General features: G+C 39.3%; 1 protein-coding gene across 2 annotated transcripts in view; it reads right to left on the bottom strand.

Annotated features, from left to right (window-relative positions):
- LOC149319923 (phospholipid-transporting ATPase IB-like) overlaps positions 1-20,648 on the bottom strand; it is a 498,345-nt gene that overhangs the window by 353,760 nt on the left and 123,937 nt on the right. For both annotated transcript variants that reach the window (XM_089512598.1, XM_089512599.1), the window contains exons 11-18: positions 20,181-20,346; positions 15,479-15,606; positions 13,503-13,580; positions 11,634-11,722; positions 8,690-8,734; positions 5,948-6,023; positions 2,309-2,414; positions 230-312 (exon numbers count right to left, since the gene is read on the bottom strand). In XM_089512598.1, coding sequence (XP_089368724.1) covers positions 230-312; positions 2,309-2,414; positions 5,948-6,023; positions 8,690-8,734; positions 11,634-11,722; positions 13,503-13,580; positions 15,479-15,606; positions 20,181-20,346 — 771 coding nt within the window. The remainder of the gene's footprint in view (positions 1-229; positions 313-2,308; positions 2,415-5,947; positions 6,024-8,689; positions 8,735-11,633; positions 11,723-13,502; positions 13,581-15,478; positions 15,607-20,180; positions 20,347-20,648) is intronic.

The following is a 20,648-nucleotide window of genomic DNA, read 5'->3' as shown; positions in this document are numbered from 1 at the left end:
CATAGACCTAAGTCTACTTTCTCCTTTTCCATGCTTGTGCAAGGAGACATCCTCGACCTCTTTCCACAAGTTGCTGTCACCATTGTGGCACAGGCCACCAAGATGCTGCTAAACACTGGCACTGCCTGCCACACCAACTAGATGCCTCTCCCTTTCTTCTCTGCCCAGTTTCTGCAGAACCACTGGTAGTGAACTGGATTGCAGTCCATGTCTTTGTAGCTGGTCTTACCGCATCAATGATGACAGAATCAGGAGTCCTTCCAGTGAAAACATAGCCAAGTTTCTTTGCTCCTTTAACTAAAGCACCTTCATCTGTAAAGGAAGAGAGCCAGTCTTTATGGACAATTCATCACAAATGCATTAAAGTATTTTACTTTAAAATAAAATTTAAAAATTCCTGTTGTGCTAAAAGTGTTAATGAGCATTTATGAAACTACCTGGGTTATTCTTGGTTTTCTGCTTCTTTACTAAACTATTTATTTAATTATTGATGGCCTGCTTTCTGAAGTTATGAAAGGCTTACTAAAAAGAAAATTCCATAGAATCCATAAAATGTAATAAAAATGTTCAAACTGCTGGAATCAATATTGGGCATTAAAGGCAAATAGGTGAAAAATATATATTTTAAAGGAAACAGACATACTGAAATGTAAGTGAAATAAAATGTTAAAATGTAACAGTTGAGCTAAAGTATAAGAGTGGGGTCAACCAATTTAATAAAAAATAGATCTGCAACTGTGATGCTGCAAAATATCCCTAAGGCAGAAGAATGGTAGTCTAAGGTCAGAAATTGGTGCTCTTTTAATTACAACCCAAATTGCCACCATCTTATACTTTCTCAGCTTGTGTACTATAACACAGCAGTATTTATAATTGTCATGCGCACTAAAGCAAGAGTCAGTGTGGTGTGGTGATCTGAGTGTTGGACTTGGACTTGGGGGTGACCAACTCCTCACTCAGCCACAGAAACCCCTGCTGGATACTCTGGCCAATTTTCACTTTCTGGGCCTAAGAGGAAGAAATGACAAACCTCTTAGCTTGTTTTCTGCTGCTCCAGAGACTAGGACCCAGAGCAATGGATGCAAGCTACAGGAAAAGAGATTCTACCTCAACATTAGGAGGAACTTCCTGACAGTAAGGGCTGTTCGACAGTGGAACACACTCCCTCGAAGTGTAGTGGAGTCTCCTTCCTTAGAAGTCTTTAAACAGAGGCTGGATGGCCATCTGTCAGGGATGCTTTGATTTAGATTTCCTGCAGGGCAGGGGGTTGGACTGGATGGCCCTTGCGGTCTCTTCCAACTCTACGATTCTACGATTCCTCTAAATAAATATCACCAAGAAAATCCTATAACATGGTCACCATAAGTCAGAATTACTCTGAAGGTACATAACAACAATGAAGATGGCCCTTACAATCCTGCCAAAGCTACATCCCTGTGATTCTAGTCATGAGACTAGGATCATTTAGTCATTCAGAAAAGGAACCATTACTTTTAATTCTACAATGTTAGGGCCCAAGCTACATGCTATACTGAATGGGCAGATATGCCTTCCACTTTTTCAAAGTGATTATAGGCACAGGGGCAAATCTTTTGGAGACAAGTCACTTGGGAACTTTTTAAAAAGTAAGCAATGTTCCTACATTATAGTTGTGGGCCTTGAAGCAACAGCAAGCATAATATGTGCCTCAGCCTTAGGATATACTACTAGGGATGTAAAGAATATTCACAAATATCCTCCTCTTCAGAGAGAAAGGATTTCTTCATACACTTCAACCGAAAGCATTTTTAATCACTTTTTTCACATTTCAAGACCACACAACGTGTGCCTCAGCCTCTACTAGAGTTGTAAAGAATATTCACAAATATTCCCCTCTATATCTTCATACATTTCAACATTCTGTGAGAGTTTTTCTTTATTTTTAAACACTTTTTCACATTTCAGGATCTTTCCACAAAATTCTATTCATGTAAAAAATTATTTTGTACAAAACATATTTTTACACAAAAGACAGTGTTTTTGAGCAAATATTTTTTTCACAAAATAGTCCTATGTCAAAAAACAACACCCAGCCCATCATTAAAATGAACAAAAACTAATAAACTCACCTAGCAGGCCAGTTTTCCCTCTTAACAAAAACAACTTTCTCACCTCTTAATTAGATGGTATATTAAAAACCCACAATCCTATGTCTTTTGGCCTTGACAAACTAGGTTTTGACATCTTATCACCTATTTCAACTGCACTATACTATTGTTCCCCTGGCTTTTTGTCACCATTACCACAAAAAATGACATCACTGACAAACCTGGAGAGGAGGCCTGGTAGATTATTTTTTCTCCTTCTCTTTCTGGAACCACGGTGTGACACACAGCCAGGAGAGTGAGGAATTCTCGGATGTGAGTTGCTGTAGGCTGCAAGCAAAGGACAAGCCCAATTTATCTTACATATAATGTAGTTGCTAAGCTTCTTATTGCTATAATAAACAATGTCAGATGGAGTTCTCCTTAACTAGTCTGAGGTTTTCTACCTGATAGTGTGGTGTAATGGTCTGAATGTTGAACAACAACTCTGGCCTGGATTCAAATTCCCACTCACCCATAGAAACCTACTAAGTGACCTTGGGCAAATCACACTCTCTCAGCATTGGAGGAAGACAAAGGCAAATTCCCTTCTGAACAAATCTTGCCAAGAAAACCCCATGGTAGGGTTACCTTAGGGTCATCAAAAGTTGGAAATTACACAATGGCACACAACAACAACAATCACATTCTAGTTCCTAGCAAATCCAATATAATTAAATGAGATGGATGACTGGATATCATTTTCAGAGATAAGTATGTAGCTACAGCCTCTTCAGATTAGGCCAATAGTTCTCTGTTTCTGGGCCAACTGCCAGAGGACTTTATTGTTCATATGACAAGGATATCATCTATCAGTCCACCCACATGCTCTTAGCTAACAAAATACAATCTTACTTTCCTTGGTACAGGTAAGGTCAGAGAGACATCCCATAATTTTCCTATATTAAAATCAATTATTCAGTCTGCTTTTGTCTTTCTATTTTCAGATCTTACAATAGATTCTGCTCACCCAATTCAATAGCAACAATGGTTGCCATCTTATCACCTCAGCTCTTCCACACAACTGTTGTTCTCTTCTGACATGTAGTGTCAGCAGCTGTGCCACATTTATTACTCTGCTGGATGCCAAACCAAATGTCAGCTTAACCTCAAGAGTTATCAGTAAATGGCCCAACACACAGGATGTGAAAGGCAGCCACATTTCATATTGTCTAATTCAAACTGGACAAGAGAATCTTGGGGGATATATTTAAGCTGACATTCAAATATTGCAACATTGATTTGTTTCTCAGTATCACATATGAATTTATCTTTTGGGCTCTTAAACAATGAGTAACAAATGGGCCTGACCCCAAATTGCCAGGAAGATAAATGAGAATCTGATTTTTAAAATTTTGTTTTGAAAATCTGTAGACAGTTGTCACCCATATGGATTCAAAGGCAGCATCTATGACATCTTAAAAGTTGAAAACACAAAATACAATACAGTATAAAGAATAGAGATGACTACCATTGAGACAACAACAGCAACAACAAAAACACCTGACAGGCCTTAGCCAACAAATCCATAATACCAGTAGAAGCAAAGCAATTTGTACCTAGGCAAATTAAGATGTCTTGACCTAATGCCACAAAGACTATAACACAGGTGTCAGCTGAATTTCCCTAGGGAGGACAATCCAAAGTCAAGAGCCACCATTGAAAAAGGCCCTCTCCTTGGAGAGGAAGTGTAAGAGAAGAGAAGAATAAAGACTTTTAGGAGAAATAGAAGGTAATATGATGATAGGAAGAAAGAGAAAGGGTAAGAGATGTTAGGAGAAGGAATAAGGATAGGTATTAAGTTGATGGAACTGTAAGAAGAATGAAGGAGGAAGGTTGTCACTGCCATTTGTAATAAGTCAAACAACTGGAATAATAACTTGCAAGATTGAATGTAGATATAAGGTTTGTTGGGGTGATTCCCCCTATTAGGTTTACTATGGTTTTTATGATTATGGTTTTAATTTTAATAAAACTTTTCTTGAAAGAAAGAAAGAAAGAAAGAAAGAAAGAAAGAAAGAAAGAAAGAAAAGAGCCCTCTCCTTTGTGTACAAAAAATGTTTTCTTCTCCTGATGATACTCAGAGAAGATCCACATCCACACAGACACGTTGGTAGGAAAAGAAGAACTTATTAGAAACAAGAAGACAACATTCAAGTGACTCCAAGGTGCATATGATATTCGTTTCCAGGTCACAACCAAGTGTTCCCAGTTCAGAGTCCTTTGGAGCTTTTGTATGTTTGTGATGAGATTTATACTTTGGACTACAACTCTTAGATACTAGCAGAGGATTCCGGGAGTTGTAATCCTAAAAATAGCTTTTCCAATCTCTGCTTGTGATCTCATTCACCATAAACTATGCTGACTCAGAGCTACTGCTTTCATCAATTTCTCCATTTAATTCATCTGAGTTTCATAAACATCATAGCAGCCATTCTTGCAGGAAATCAATGTATTGGAACTTTAAGTGCTAATGATTAAGGCATTAGTGCTTAAATTTCATAATGCTTTTCAGTTCCCGAAAACCTATAAATTGAGGCAAACGTTTAACACATGCAAGAATGACAAAAACTATCAAGAAATTATTTTGTTGATGATGTAAATTTGCTTCTGTGCAGCGTTTAGTGCAAAAAACAGATAGTGGTGTTAATGTCAAGAATTATAATGCTGGTCATTCCAAGATGACTAAACCGAGGATGTCGTACTTTGGCCACATCATGAGAAGGCATGACTCATTTAGAAAAGAGAATAATGCTAGGCACAGAAGGGAGAAAGGAGGACTGCATGCTGGTTTGATAGATTCAGTTATGGAGGTCATGGGTCTAAATTTGCAGGACATAAGTAGAGAGTGAAAGACAGGAGGTCTTGAAGATGTTTCATCCACAGGGTTGCCATGAGTTGGGGTCGACTCAAGGGCAGTTAATGGCAACAAAACAAAACTGCTTCAAAATTCGACAAACGGCTTCCTTGAGATCTACTGTGAAGCCTCTGAACTTCATCCAGGACCTTGTGGTGCATGCTGTTAAGGTCTTAAGACCAGAACTGTCTTGGTGGTGGCACTATGGATTTAGAACCAGCTCCTTGGCAAAGGAGAGATTATCAGTACACCTTATTGTGAGAATTCTGTCAAAAGGGAAAGACATATCTTTTAATGGTCCTGATTAATTCTCTGCATCTCACTTTTTTTTTTGCCTGATTTTAAAATGTCCCATTTTCTCTCTTTTCCTTCCATTTTCTCCCTTTGTCCTTAGCTTATTTCAATTGCTACAAACTGAGTTCAAAGTGCAGAAGCAATATGCAATGAATTAATTCAATGGTGACAAAGGAGAGGATAGGCAGATAATAAATTAAAGCAAAGGCAAACTAGTGCAGCCTCTCCTAGATAGTTTCTTCTTTCTCATTAATAACCTTTGCCATCTTAACCACACCAAACCAAAATCGATGGTGTTGTTTTTGTTTGCTTTTTTCTGTTATTTTCATATCAGTCTGACTTTAGACATTATTATATTGCCTCAGTCTGCTTGTATCAAGAAGACAGCAGCTGTGCAGCACAATCCTATGTTTAGACCAATCTCATTATGTTCAATGGCACTTACTCTCTGGAAAGCATGCATATGATTTCAACCACTAACTCAGCTGCAAACCTCAACATATTTAGTCAGAAACAAGACCTATTAATTCAGCTGAAAATACTTCAAGCAGGGAGGGACTCACATAATCTACAGAGTTGGCAGATCTTCAGTTTATCTTCCAGCTAAAGAGAAAGGATGTCAGCACATTATGGCAGAACCATAATTGGCAAAAACCTACAGAATTGGGCTTACATGATCACTCTCAATGTTCTGCAGCAGCCTTGGGTCATCAAATTCACAAGATTCGCTGGTGGAAGGAGGAAGCTGGCTAAAAATTCAAAAAAAAGGAACAAAAAAGGCATAATAAATTACCTTAATTTAGTACCACGGAACATATAAAGTTGCCTGACACTGAAGTCAGACCACTGGTTCCTCCAAGTCCAGTACTATCAACCATAGAATGTTAGAATCGTAAAGTTGGAAGAGACCACAAGGGCCAATCCAGTCCAACCCCCTGCCATGCAGGAAATCCCAATCAAAGCATACCCGACAGATGGCCATCCAGCCTCTGCTTAAAGACCTCCAAAGAAGAAGACTCCACTACACTCCGAGGAAGTATGTTCCACTGTCGAACAGCCCTTACTGTCAGGAAGTTCCTCCAAATGTGGAGGTGGAATCTCTTTTTCTGTAGCTTGCATCCATTGTTCCAGGTCGTAGTCTCTGGAGCAGCAGAAAACAAGCTTTCTCCCTCCTCAATATGCCATCCCTTCAAATATTTAAACAGGGCTATCATATCACCTCTTAACCTTCTCTTCTCCAGGCTAAACATCCCCAGCTCCCTGAGTCGTTCCTCATAGGGCAAGGTTTCCAGACCTTTCACCATTTTAGTCGCCCTCCTCTGGACACGCTCCAGTTTCTCAATGTCCTTTTTGAATTGTGGTGCCCAGAATAGACGCAATATTCCAGGTGGGGCCTGACCAGAGCAGAATATAGTGGCACTATTACTTCTCTTGATCTAGACACTATACTTTTATCGATGCAGCCTAAAATTGCATTGGCCTTTTTAGCAGCTGCATCACACTGTTGACTCATGTTCAACTTGTGGTCTACTTGGACTCCTAGATCCCTTTCACATGTTGTCTCGTTCATCCAGGTGTCCCCCATCGTATATCTGTGTATTTCATTTTTCTGCCCTAAGTGCAATACTTTACTATTCTCCATGTTGAGTTTCATTTTGTTAGTTTTTGCCCAGCTTTCTAGTCTATTCAGGTCATTTTGAATTTTGATTCTGTCCTCTGGAGCATTCGCTATTCCTCCTAATTTGGTGTCATCTGCAAATTTGATGAGTATGCCCCCAATTCTGTCATCCAAGTCACTGATGAAGATGTTGAACAACACTGGCCCCAGGACAGAGCCCTGTGGGACCCCACTAGTCACTTCTTTCCAGGATGAAAAGGTGCCATTGTTGAGCACCCTTTGGGTTCGGCTAGTCAACCAATTACAAATCCATGTAACAGTTACCTTGTCTAACCAACATTTTACAAGCTTGTTTGCAAGAATCTCATGGGAAACTTTGTCAAAAACCTTACTGAAATCAAGATATACTATATCCACAGCATTCCCTTCATCTACCAAGCTGGTAATTTTATCAAAGAAAGAGATAAGGTTTGTCTGGCATGATTTGTTTCTCTGAAACCCATGTTGACTTTTTGTGATTATGGAATTGCCATCTAGATGTTCACAGACTCTCTGTTTAATGTGAACATCTAATGTGTTAATGTGAACGTCAAGATTGAATGGAAACAGTTCCCCAGAGATTTTGGCATGAGCATTTCCTAGCCCTACCTAGAGGTGCCAGAAATTGAACTAGAGTCCTTCTGCATGCAAAAAATGTCCTCTGCCACTAAACGGTGACCTCTCCCTTTCATAAGGTAAATTTCCTTTAATAATGAATAAGAGTGATGAATGATCAGTTGTTAAATCTAAGCACTGGGTATCTTCCTGAAATATTGTTACCTGCCTTTTATCTGAAGTGCAACTCTGAATTAGTCAAGAGGATACAGGCAGCAATTTATCATGGCTCACTATAGCATAATGATTCTATGATTCTGTGAAGCTTCTGCATGATATATGTGAGTCTTGTATATCTTGTAACTTATAGAAAATTGACAAGCAGGATTAGAGAAGCATCTGGCTATGTTCCAATAGCCAGATGTGAAATTATGACAGCAGCACTGAGTTCCACTTGGATCTTCCAGAATCTCAGCACTGATGTAATCATTTCATATCTGGCTCATGGGTGTTCAGAAACTGTATGGGTATTCAGAAGCCCTCAAGGGCCTTTTGCCACTGTAGAGGATGGGAGTACCAACCTCTACAGTGCCTCAAAAAGGACATAAACATGTATACAGGAAGCATACATATGTATATGTCCCAACAAGATGCTGGCCATATTCTCCCTAACATTATAGGCTGCCTAACGTTTCAGAGTGATGCCTCATTTAACTCCACTGCATTTGGAAATGTCCATGTTCCTCGTATGGGCCCCTCTTGTGTGCTAGGCCAGGCACCAGTTATACCTGGATCTACTGGTCAAATTCCAAAAGATCGTAATTAGATTAGAAACAATTTCTGATTCCCAAAGGTTTAATGATCACTGAAATGAAAACATAGGATAATCAAGAATGGCTATGTGGCAAGCAGTTCATACCCTTCCCAGAGTTCTTCTTCTTATATGCCTCCACCATTCAGCTTCAAAAGTGCCTGTCCCAATGGTGCTTGGTGAACCAGAACTTAGAAAACTTTCAGAATCCCTCAGTCAGCATTCCCATGGTGATGCTAGATGAGAAATTCTAGGATCTGCAGCCTAAAAAAGAAATTTTCAAGGCTCTACCCTGAATAATTTTACAGCCCTATCAGAGGTGTTCTCTCTGCACAGTTCAGTTTTAAAAGGAAGAACTCCCTTTGGAACAATTCCAGTCAATATTTACTTACGTGAAATCTTCTGATGAACATTCTCTTGCCAGTTCTGGAAAGTGGCTAAAAGATAGAAAGAAATACATACAACAGATGGAACAAGTGGTCTGATCAGGGAAAATACAACACAAAGGCGATAAGCCTCTAGATGGCTCCAAAAGTGCCTCTTCACAAGTAGCAGAATAGCCCCATTACAGGAAGGAAATCTCATTAAAATTTTGCTAATAGTGGAAATTAGATTAACAATGCAATCCTATGCATTCTTACTCAGCAGTAAATCCTGTCATGCTGATAAGAGTGCATAAGATTGGCGGGTTACAAACCACCAAAAAATACGTATGGAATACGTATTAGGGTTAGGAAGGGGCGGTGCTTCCGCACCCCCTAACCCTAGTACGTATTCCATACATACAACATGGCGGCGCCCCTTCCATATGGGGGCCGCCATGTTTACGTATCGGACGCTGTGCGTCCGCACGTGTCACGGCATCTATGACATCGCAAGTCTGCCCCTGGCGCCTCACGACATCATAGAGGCGCCGCTTAAAAAAGCTCCATTTTGGAGTTTCTTTTTCGGTCCATGCGGGAGCCACGCGGTGTGGCTGCTGCGGCTCCCACACAGAGCAAACGGCGGCGGTGGCAGACCGCCTCAAAGCGGCGGTTTATAACCCGCCATTAAGACCTAAAAAGTCTCCAGGAAGATTAAGGGGTAGGTGCTAATGCTAAGATCCTTAAAAGATGGGGCTTTCTGCAGATACTCCTCAAATCCTCTGCCTGTTTTGGGACATCTTTAGTGTTTTGGACTGATGAAGCATTTTGCAGTTGACATAAACTTGCTTAGTTCCCATTCAATGTATTAAAGTCAGCTCTGGGTCTCCAAGTTTTAATTAACTACTTTTGCTCATTCAAAAATGAGGTTGTATATCAGCATTCAAAGATATAAAGGAATCCTATAGCACTCTAGGACTGAAAAATTTCTAACATGAGGTTTTGTGGACTTCACTCCACTTCATCAGCTGCATGGAGTGAAATCAGAGATACCAACAAAGCCCAGAGAAGAAGGTTAAATGTAAATTGTATCAGAAATGCAAAGATATGTGGGCACAGTGATGGGTTTTCTGCTCTGCTTAAATTCAGTATTTATATCTCATCTTTCTGTGGAAACAATCAAAAAAACCCTGATGACGTGGAGCTAATTTCCTGTTTTCAGCAACAATCTTCCTACTTTGACATCTCTCCCATCTTTGACATCCCGTCTGTCTTTCTCAGTCTCCCTGCCTCCACAACCTGATTCTTTTTTTATCCTTGTCAGTGCACCCACCATCACACAGCTTTTTTATGAAGGCACCTAAGGAAAGAGACCCCATCACCTCTCTAGGTAATTGGTTCCATTCTCAAACTGCTCTTATGGGAACAAGTCCCTTCTAATGTTCAACTGAAATCTATTCTCCTGTAACATCAAACTACTGGATGTGGTCCTACCCTCTGGGGCAGCATAGAACAAACCTGCACCCTCCTGTCTCTGAAAGCCTTTAAATATGTAAAGAGTGCAATCATGTAATTCCTCGGTTTTCTCTTCACAAGACTGAACATACCCAAGTGCTTCAACCTAGCTTCATATTTTCTTCTCCATATAATAAAATAAATAATAAAAATTTTTATTTCTATACCGCTTTTTGCCAGGCAATCAAAGCGGCGTACAACATATCATCTCTGTTGCCTTTCTTTCCTTCAACCTCTATATACTTCTTTCCTCTATATACTTCTTAAAATGAGGCACCTAGAACTGAATGTTGTACTCCAGATAAGACCTGACTAGTGCAGAACATAGAAGGACTATTACTCCCCTTTACTATGGCCTGGTACAGGCTGGGGCCGAAATTAGGGTTTTGTAGGGCTCGGCGTCCACATGTTCCCAGCCCTACAATCAGCGCATGGGCGCCATGGTTGCACGTGCCCATCCATACAGGACACACAATGATAATGTCCATGCGGCGCAGAGCCCAAACAGCACCGTGCCACACAGATGTCATGGTTGCACACAAGGGCACCAATGGTGCCCAGCATGCAGCACAAAAGAACCCACCAGGAGCGGCTTCTTTTTAGGCCACATAGAGGCTGCAGCGTTTGTCTGCTGCAGCCTCCATCCGAAGCAGAAAGAGGTGGCATCTCGCCACCCCTTTCTGCCCGTCTGTATCCCCCTTATGTTTCTATTAATGCAGGCTAAGAGAACATCTGTCTTATTTGCTGCAACATCACCCTGTGTCATATTCAGTTAATTATCACAATAATCCCAAGGCCCTTTTCACATGTAATCCAAGTACTTATGCATTTGGTTTTTGTAGTCTAATTGTAGAATTTTGCATTTGTCTCTGCTGAATTTCATTCTAGTAATTTCAGTCCAATTTTCTAGTTTATCAAGGTTCTTTTGAATTCTGTTCTTTTCTTCCAATGTGTTAGCTACCCCTCCCAGATTTGTAACATTCACACACATGATAAGGATTCCCTCTACCCTATCATCTGAGCCACTGACAAAAATATTGAAGAGTGATGGCCCCAGGACAGGAAAAAATCAGCCACTGACTGTACTGTCAGGGACGATAATATCTAGGCCCTATAGGAACCAGGATTTGGAGTCTCAGAAAATCTGGAGAGAGACTGGTTCCCAAGCAGTTCTTTAACTTCAAGTACACTGCAGGATTCTGGGAGACAGGAAAGGAAGTTCTCCATTCTAGAATTCTCCCTGGCTTCTCCCTGTTAGAGCCTCAAATCCCAGTTGTTTGTATATTGATTATTTACCCAAAGAACAACATCATATGTTTACAAACTTCGTAAGATTTTTTTTAATCCTTGGCTTTTGCTGCTCCTCAGTACTCTTGCTTCACTCAGAACTAATAGAAACGTGTCACTTTAACAAAACTGATACATGAGGGCAGTACAATGTACACAAATCAATACATACCCGTAGGTCACTCCCGCAATACTACATTTCTTGAAGTTCATAATATTGCATGTTAAGGTTCCTGTTTTATCAGAAAATAAGTATTTTACCTAGAAGACAAATGGTATGCACTGATATAGGTTGGCAAATAAAACAAAACGGGAAAATATATATTATATGAGAAACTCAGGAAACAAAAACAAAGAGGAACTACAATCCCCTCAATAGTTAGTCCAAATGACTTCCACTGTATTAAGTAGGATTTGCTCAGAGGTAAGTGTCCACAGAATTTCAACCCTAGTTGACTGGGAATGGGAAAAGGAATTAATACAATGTTCAAGGATTTTAAAAAAAAACATTTAAAATAAGAGTAGCTTTTAAAAAAAATTAGTAAAGGAGTGCAAATGTTGCCGCCCTCCAGACACTGTCACACTGGTGAAAAATGATTAATGTTGCAGTGTAATAACATTTGGAGGACCATATAATTCCCACCTCTGAACTAATACATAAACACCTGGTTCTTTAGCCGAGTTAAATTTCTGTCTTACTGAGAGAAATTACTGTTTGCCTTCTTTCAAGCCATCTTTCAAAATGTACTTTATATTTTTTTTTCTAGTCCTGAGCAAACAGTTAATGGAATACATTCAAGTCTCCCCACAACAAAATAGCTTTCTAAAGGAGAACAAAACTCCATCAGAATATGAATACATAGTATTTATTGATACTGGAATCATTCGGAGACAAGATTTGCTTTTTCCCCTTTATTATTTAAATAGCACTACAAAGACTGTCTAGACAGTCTTCCAAAAGGGGAAACATCACAATGACATTTTATGCTCTGCTTTTGGAGTTATTTTGAGAATCTTAAAACATCCAACATATTTTGTTTACATCTACTTATGCTTTAACTGAAAAACAGAAGTCTGGTACCCTCTTGGTATTCTGTGTAATATTCAGTGTTTTGGTTTTTGGAAAACTATGTTTAAAAGTTGCTGATTTGATATAGAGCAACAAAGCTTTTAGTTTTGATAGCAATGGAATCAACCATAATACATCCATAATGCAATATATTATTCAATGTATGAGAAAAAAAGCTTTGTTTAATAAACCTGGAAATTGCTAAAGGCATCATGCACAATTCCGCTTCACCATACTAATGCATTCCTGCCCCTCTCATTGCCAAAACTGGCAACATTACTATGGCATACAGGGGAGACCACATATTTCACAGCACACTGGCCACTACCTGCTGGGTATGAACTACTGTAGATCTGGACTGAATGTTCTTCTTGATGCTCTGGATAGCAAACAGAAGATCATAGTCCACTATCTTGGACTATGAACACTACTGGGGTATGCTGGATCTTAGGTAGGTCTACACTCTGGGAAGAATAGGCTTGTGTTGGCATGTAAGGGAGAGGGTAGGAGGAGATATATCTATCTAGCACCAAGTCACTGCTATGGAAGTTCCCATGATTGCCAAATGACTGCTCCAGACTACAACTTCTAGATCTCCCTAGCCATTACAGCCTTGCAGATCTGAGGGATTCTTGGAGCTGTACTCTCTGAGCCACGCAGCAGGGACAATGAACAGGGATCATGGGTCCTACAGTATCAGAAGGCCATCATAGACCTACCACAGTGTTGAAATTTACTAAGGAAATATAACCTTTCTGTTGTTTATTCTGAATTAGCAGCTTTTAATCAAGGTAACATTTCAAACCTTGTTCACAAGGACACCAACACAGGAAAAGACACTTGGCTACAGAACACAGGGATGAGTAAAATGTGGTGCACTGAATGTTTCTGTACCACAACTCCCAAAATTTCTCACCACTGGGCTGACGTATCAATTCATTTTTTCATAATTACACAATCTGAGATTCCTACCTGGCCAAGTTCCTCATTAAGATTTGAAGTTCTGGCCATTGCAGGTGTATCTGTTTCACTATAATACATGTCTATGTCCTGAAAACAAGGAAAGGATACAAGATATAATCTCTATTTTTATCTACACAAGACTACATGCTATGTTTGATTTTAAGGTACTTTGCCAATTTTTCTGCTCTGTTGTGTTAATATTTTATGCTGTTTTGCGTAATACATCATATCATCATCACCATCCATTAGTTATTGCACTAGTCAAAGACTCTGCCACATTTGTAACATACAAACTATACAAAATATACAAATGCAGCAAAACGATATTACAGATACTAACAAATATTGTTACAATAAATAATATAAAGTAATATCAAGAATTCAACAATACAGGAGAATTTCTAAATTGCCAACTGGATAATCAAATTAATACTTTCAGCCTCAAGACAACTTGTGACAATTTTATCTACTTCTCTCTTTCTAATCTTTTTTTGCTGCCAAAGAAAATAGAGCTAATTTGTGTGTTACACAGCTATTGGTATCACTCAAAGGAACTGAGTAGATTCTACAAGAGAGTTCCCACATCTGTGAGTCAGCAAGGGTTTCAAAAACCTCTCTTTTGCATCATCATCATCCAAGGGAAAAATTAACAGGTAGAGGATAAAGTCTTCTACCTGAAACAAGTCCCAAAAAGATAATGTGTTTTCAAATGGAACCTTATTACAGTGGGTCCTTGTTATCTGCTGGGGTTTGGTTCCAGGACCCCCCATGGATAAAAAAAATCTGTGGATGCTTAAATCCCATTAAATATAATGGTATAGCAAGATGGTGTCCCTTATATAAAATGGAAAATCTAAGGCGGGATACAAACCGCCGCTTTGCGGCGTTCCCCCGCCGGCGCCATTTGCTCCGTGCGGGAGCTGCAGCAGCCAAACCGTGCGGCTCCATTTCGGAGCTTCTTTCCGCGGCGCACTGATGACGTCGCGAAGCGCCAAGGGCGCATTCATGATGTCATTAGTGCCGCGACACGTCAGGACACTATGCGTCCAGTACGTAAAGATGGCGGCGCCCATGTGGAAGGGGCGCCACCATCTTGTAAGTATTGTATACGTACTAGGGTTAGGGGGGTGCGGAAGCACCGCCCCTTCCTAACCCTAGTACATATACAATACGTACTATATGGCAGTTTGTATCCTGCCAAGGTTTGCTATTTGGAATTTATAATTTTAAAAAATATTTTCAAGCCGTGGATGCTTTAATCAGTGGATTAAAAAAATCCGTGCATAAGGAGGGCTGACTGTATAGTGCGCCCTTGGCTTACGCAGTGGATCCGTTCCGGACCACCACCACTCCGTGTAAGTCAAATACTGCGCATGCTCAAGCTCCATTCAAGTGAATGGGGCTCGTGCATGCGGTGGCACGGCGGCACTTGCGTGCCACACGTGCGCACCCCATTCATCCGAATGGGACGCACCACCCCGCACTACCTCACGTGCTCCCACGTGGCTTTGCATATATGCTCAAAGTCGCATATAACATGGGCGCAATGTATAGCATCCATCTAGAAAAGCAGATAGCATAAACTGAAATCACAAGAAACTAGCTCACTGCTTATTGTCCTCTCACCCCTCCATAAACCTGTTCTTACTGTTCTGCTTTGTTGTATTTTTATTTTATACTGGTAATTTATAGTTTTCTCCCTTATATACTATCCTATTTTTCCTAAAGATAAACTACCTAGAAATAAATGTATATTAATTCTGCATATGAAAAACTTTCCTGGCAATCCAGAAAACTATTTTCTTCTTTCACATGCATAAAGATATGAAGCTTCAGCCCCTACTATATTATGTCGAAATTATACCTGTGATCCTTAAAGATGAAGTTTTCATATTTCCATGTTTGAATTTACTTAAACAAATGCTACCTTTGTGATGTAGCACTGATTTGATTCCACTCCCCACTTTTACAGCCCACGTACTTACCCAGTTTATAAAAAGAGCCTGAGTAAACTTCACGACTTCCAGAGTCACCAACAGACTGATGGGAATGAGGTTGTTGTACAAGATGATGAAGGTGAGAAGATTGTATCCAAAATTGACAGACAGCATTTCTGTGGGCCAAGACAGACAAGCAGAGAAAAGAGTTACTCAGAGGGAGAGCAGACACTTAGACATACTTCATCAAACATCAAACGAGAGTACAGTAGACATAGCTTTAATTAAAGATGGGAAGAAAATGCATTCAAATCAACAATCTCAGCAAAAGTAGCTTTTTCACACATTGCTGCAAGAAAATGCACATTTCACTTTCAGCATCCATAAATTTGCAAGGCTTATATAGTGTAATCCTGCATGGCAGGGAATTGGACTGAATTCTATGATTTTATTCAGAGAAATAAAGTGTGCACAGAACCATATGAATGTTTTTTTTTAAATGAATGGTTAAAGTGTGGAGAATGGTGGGAGAATTCAAAAAAGCATTTTAGACAGTTGAATAGTTGCACAAATTACGTAAATTGTAAAAAATAAATACAAATTATGAAAGTATGCAAAGGGATCTTTCTGCACCTTTGAGACTAGCAGAAAGATAGAAGTTGGTAGTATGAGGTTTCATAGGCTCAAGTCTTTGAAAGCTCATGCTATCAATTTCTACTTTTCAGTTAGTCTCAAAGGTGCTGCAAGATCTCTTTGCATACTGATTTTCCAGACTAACATGGCTATGTCCTTCATAGAATTAGAGTTGGAAGAGATCACAAGGGCCATCCAGTCTAAGTCCCCTGTATACTGATAGATGGCCATCCAGCCTCTGTTAAAAGACCTCCAAAGAAGGAGGATCCACCTCTCTAAGGGAGTGAGTCCCACTGTTGAACAGCTCTTATAGTCACAGGAAGTTCCTCCTAATGTTGATCTGGAATCTTACTGTTCCATGTTCTAGTCTCTGGAGCAGCAGAAAACAAGCTTACTTCATCTTCAATGTGACACACACACACCCCTTTAAATACTTAAACAGGGTTATCATATCACCTCTTAACCATCTCTTCTCCAGACTACATACATTTCAGTATTTGGTAGTATTTCAGCCTTTCCAATACACTGCATTATTTAAACACAGCTATAGCCATGGTTTCAGATGCATTGTTTCTGATCTAAGAACCAACATTTCAGTCAGAATATTGTTAATTCAAGTGCTCTAACTTACTCTATAGAAAATAAACTGCATTAACAGACAGCTTTCATTTGGCTTGGTTGCCGAAGAGGTAGCCCACCCCAAATTGAAGCAAGCTAACAGTTTTTCCAGCTGTATGTTTATCAGTTTATCCTCCAATTAGAATTCAGATGTCTTTCCTCAGAAAAGATCCAAAATGTTTAGCCTGGCTTTTTGCCAGGTTTTCTATTATCCTTATATGGTATTCTCCCTCCCTTAGAGACACTGAATTTGTGAAACCAATATTGCCTTTTCTTTGTTTTCTCAGCTGTGGAGCTTGGCTGAGTTGCCGCCTTATCGTCTGTTATGTTTTGGTCAGCTTTGCACCCGAAAGCACAATTAAGTCAGGCACATTTAATCTTCCCCTTTCTTCTATTTTACAAGTACCTTCCAAACTTTGAATTTCTAAAATATGGAACCTGATATGCAAAGTTATTGTGATTATTACTTGCATATCATAATACATTTTCCATTACATGAAGAAAACACAAAGTTCTACAATCTGATACAAAACTAGGGTAGCACATTAATGCTGGCAGAGCCCATGGAACCTGAACAAAATTGGAAGTGAAAGACTTTCACATCTTTAACTCTAATTTAAAAGAGATGTATATGCACATGGACATGTTATCACTGACTCTACACTTAAAGTGGTAGCTACATAGACCATCTCATCTAAATCCCTGTTCAGTTTAGAAATCCAAAGCTCTGTGCCACTCCCTTCTTCATTGCTTCCTCTAAACATCTCCACATTCTGTACCAGAGCTTGAAAACCCACAACTAATGCGGCTAATGACAATGATGGCTAAGAGAATCTGGGAAGTATAATGTAAAAGAGTCTCTTTCTTTTTCCTTCTTCTTCTTCTTCTTCTTCTTCTTCTTCTTCTTCTTCTTCTTCTTCTTTCTTCTAATTCTGCCCAATCACTTTTTAGGGTGAAAAAACCAGCATATCTAGAACAACACCTGAGAAAATAATAGTAAAGGCTACCAGTTTGTTACCTTGTTTAAAAGGCATAAATTTATTGCTAGGCGTGCCTTTGTTTTACCATCTCTAGAAAGCCATGTAGGAGCTCACCACACACTTGTCAGATCACTATGGATGAAATATAAGCAGTAAGATTTGGAAACTATTTGTGCCTGTACATCTGCACTTAAACCTCCTTGACTTCTTCACAGTAAATTGGAGAGCTATTGGTCAAGTATCACTACAGAGCTGACAGGCTCCACTTAGGTAAGAGACAGAATGAACAGCTTCATGCCATCTCCTCACCCACTATCTTCCTCAGCAGCTAAATCTATAGCAGCAGGCAATGAGGTTAAGTAGTAAGGGCTTGAGTAAAGACCAAGGCAGGATAAATATGGCCATTATGACTACATAATGTCACAGGAGGCTCAGTGGCTCCCTCCCCATCCTGTTTCTGCCAGAAGGCAAGATATTTCTATTTTCAGCAGGACTTTAGCTTTTAACCTGTTACAGCAAACAGAGGTGATAATGGGGTGGCTTGTGTCTGTATCTTTTTATTATGATTTACATGTGTTTTAAACTGTTTTTAACAGTCCTGAATTGTTAATAGTCTTCAAAAACTGCAATATTTTTAACTTCACATTTGTCACAGCGAGGAAAAAAATGTTAAAATTCTTCATTCTTGTCCGTGAGAATGATGTTTATGATGAGTTGCATCCCTACTTGCTACTACTGCCATCATAGTCCCTGACAATCATAATATAACATTCACTGTCCATGTGTACAGATCAAGATATTTGGAAAAAATTATATTCTGGGATTATAGTTCCAGTGGACAAAATGATGTTTGAGTATGTGGACACACTGTACATCTTAAATTGCAGAAATTGCTGTTTCAGATATATCTGTCACCAGAATTTCTATTGAAGAAAGGACTTTCCAAATCAGCAAATTGTTGGAGACATTAATACTGCTAATGGTTCTTTAACACATATGTTTTGAAGTTACCCAATAGTAGCTACATTCTGAAAGGAAGTAATCATACAAATACATTTGATTTTGGAAAGTTCTTTGATATCTAATCATGTGCATGTTCTTTTCAATTATTTACCTATTTCTTAAAAATTAACAAATGATGATGGATGTAGATTTTTTTGTGCCCTATTGACTGTTAAAAAATTGCTACTGGAAAGACAATTTTTCTCTTCCAGTGATCCAATGGACAGAAAATCTAACAGTTTTTGCAACATTTTAAAGATTGTTATATAGATGAAATTTACAAATGGATTTATATTTGGATATTTGGTCAGCTTTAATAGAAGCTTTCAACTAAAAGGGTTATTTTCCTTCCTTTTGTGTTTTTATTTTCCTCCTTTTGTTGTACTAGAACTTTATTGTATGTAACGGAGATACCTTTTGAATGTAAATAAATTGAAAATTAGAATAGGAAAAGAACTTTAAATCCTCTGCTGAACAGATCTGTAACAAAAGTGGGAAACCTTTGGCTGTTTGGGCTACAGTTCCCATCATCCCGCATGACTAGTTCTGCTAACTGGGACGAATAGATCTAGGTCAAAATCTCTGAACAGCCAAAAATTTCTTTGATAGGAAGACAGGCCAAATCTCACTCTTATTATAATTTCACTGACTTCTCTTTAATACTACAAATTCTTCAGTATTTCTGTGCGCATCACTCAGATCTTCTCTCTTCATCTACTGAAAAACAGATACTGTGCTAGCCTCAAAAAGACTTTTGAATTATTTGGCTGGAGGATCACCAAATTTTGCCTGTTTTTCATATGCAGTGTCTAAGGTCTTTCAACCTTTTGCATAAGGTTTCCAACTAAACCAGATAAGAAAAGATAAAAGGCATTGAAAGGCTGTCAGACAAAGTTCTCACTGAATACATAACATTGCAATATGATATGTAAAAACAGCTGAGAAAATATGAGCAAGTGCTTTTGCCCAGCTCCAATATAAAGCTGCCTTTTGGAGACCTAAAGAAACTGATGACAGAAGGATGGCTGAATTTTAAGCAAGCACAGTACTGAAGACTACAGAACAGTCAACTCTGACCTAAGCCCTTCTCACACTATGCAGTTATAGTAGAATGACTTCACTTTAACTACCAAGGATGGCTCTTATAGAGTCCTAGGGCTTGTAGCCTGTGAGACAACACAGCTCTCTGGCTGAGAATTTTAAATATCCCTTCCTAAATTGGAAATCCCAGAATTCCACAGTATGTTTCCATGGCAGTTACAGTGAAATCATAGTGCTATACCTGTGTAGTGAGCACCCTTCATGCATTTCAGGTGTATTGGATTAAAACTCTAACCACTGGTTATGCCGAAAGAGATGGAAGAGTTGTAGTCCAAAACATCTGGTAGGTCTCAGATTGGGGAAGGCTATCTGATGGTCTCAACTGTCTGTGCTTCCTTTAATCTCCTCCGCACCATCAATTTCTCTTGGCCTTTCATGCCAGGAAATAGATGCCCACACATACTGATTCTACTTACCATTTGATCCAAAGTACCAAATGTCTTCTCCATGTGTTCTGTTCCACAATAAGGCACCCACAGAACTCACTAAAGCCATAACAAGAAGGATGCAAAACAAAATGAGGATCTGCATATTGGTCACTTTTTCCACATTTGATCTCTTCAAAGGAGCTTTGGTTGAATTCTAGAAAGAAGCAGTCATAGAAATGGAGTCATTAATAGAGATCTCAATATGGGGTCACATGGAAATATCAGAGATGCTCTCACTTCACATTTCCTAAACCAATCAAGGACTTGGTTTAGCAGGCGTACATGTCCCCATCCTTAGAACTGGAATGTGGCTTTGGCGCAGCTTCTGGCCTCTTAGGATGCATTAATCATTTAAACAGCATCCCTCCAAACTGACCTGAAGCAGCTTTATTTTGACTTGTCTGTTCTGGCCCTAAATTTCTAGGATTATTTTTTAAAAAAACTCAGATAGGCATT

The sequence above is a fragment of the Sceloporus occidentalis genome, unplaced genomic scaffold, assembly GCF_023333645.1.
Source record: "Sceloporus occidentalis isolate IW3139 unplaced genomic scaffold, rSceOcc1.0.p SCAF_2, whole genome shotgun sequence".
Taxonomy (NCBI): domain Eukaryota; kingdom Metazoa; phylum Chordata; class Lepidosauria; order Squamata; family Phrynosomatidae; genus Sceloporus; species Sceloporus occidentalis.
The sequence above is the reverse complement of the archived record's forward strand: the minus strand, read 5'-3'. Positions and strand labels throughout refer to the sequence as shown.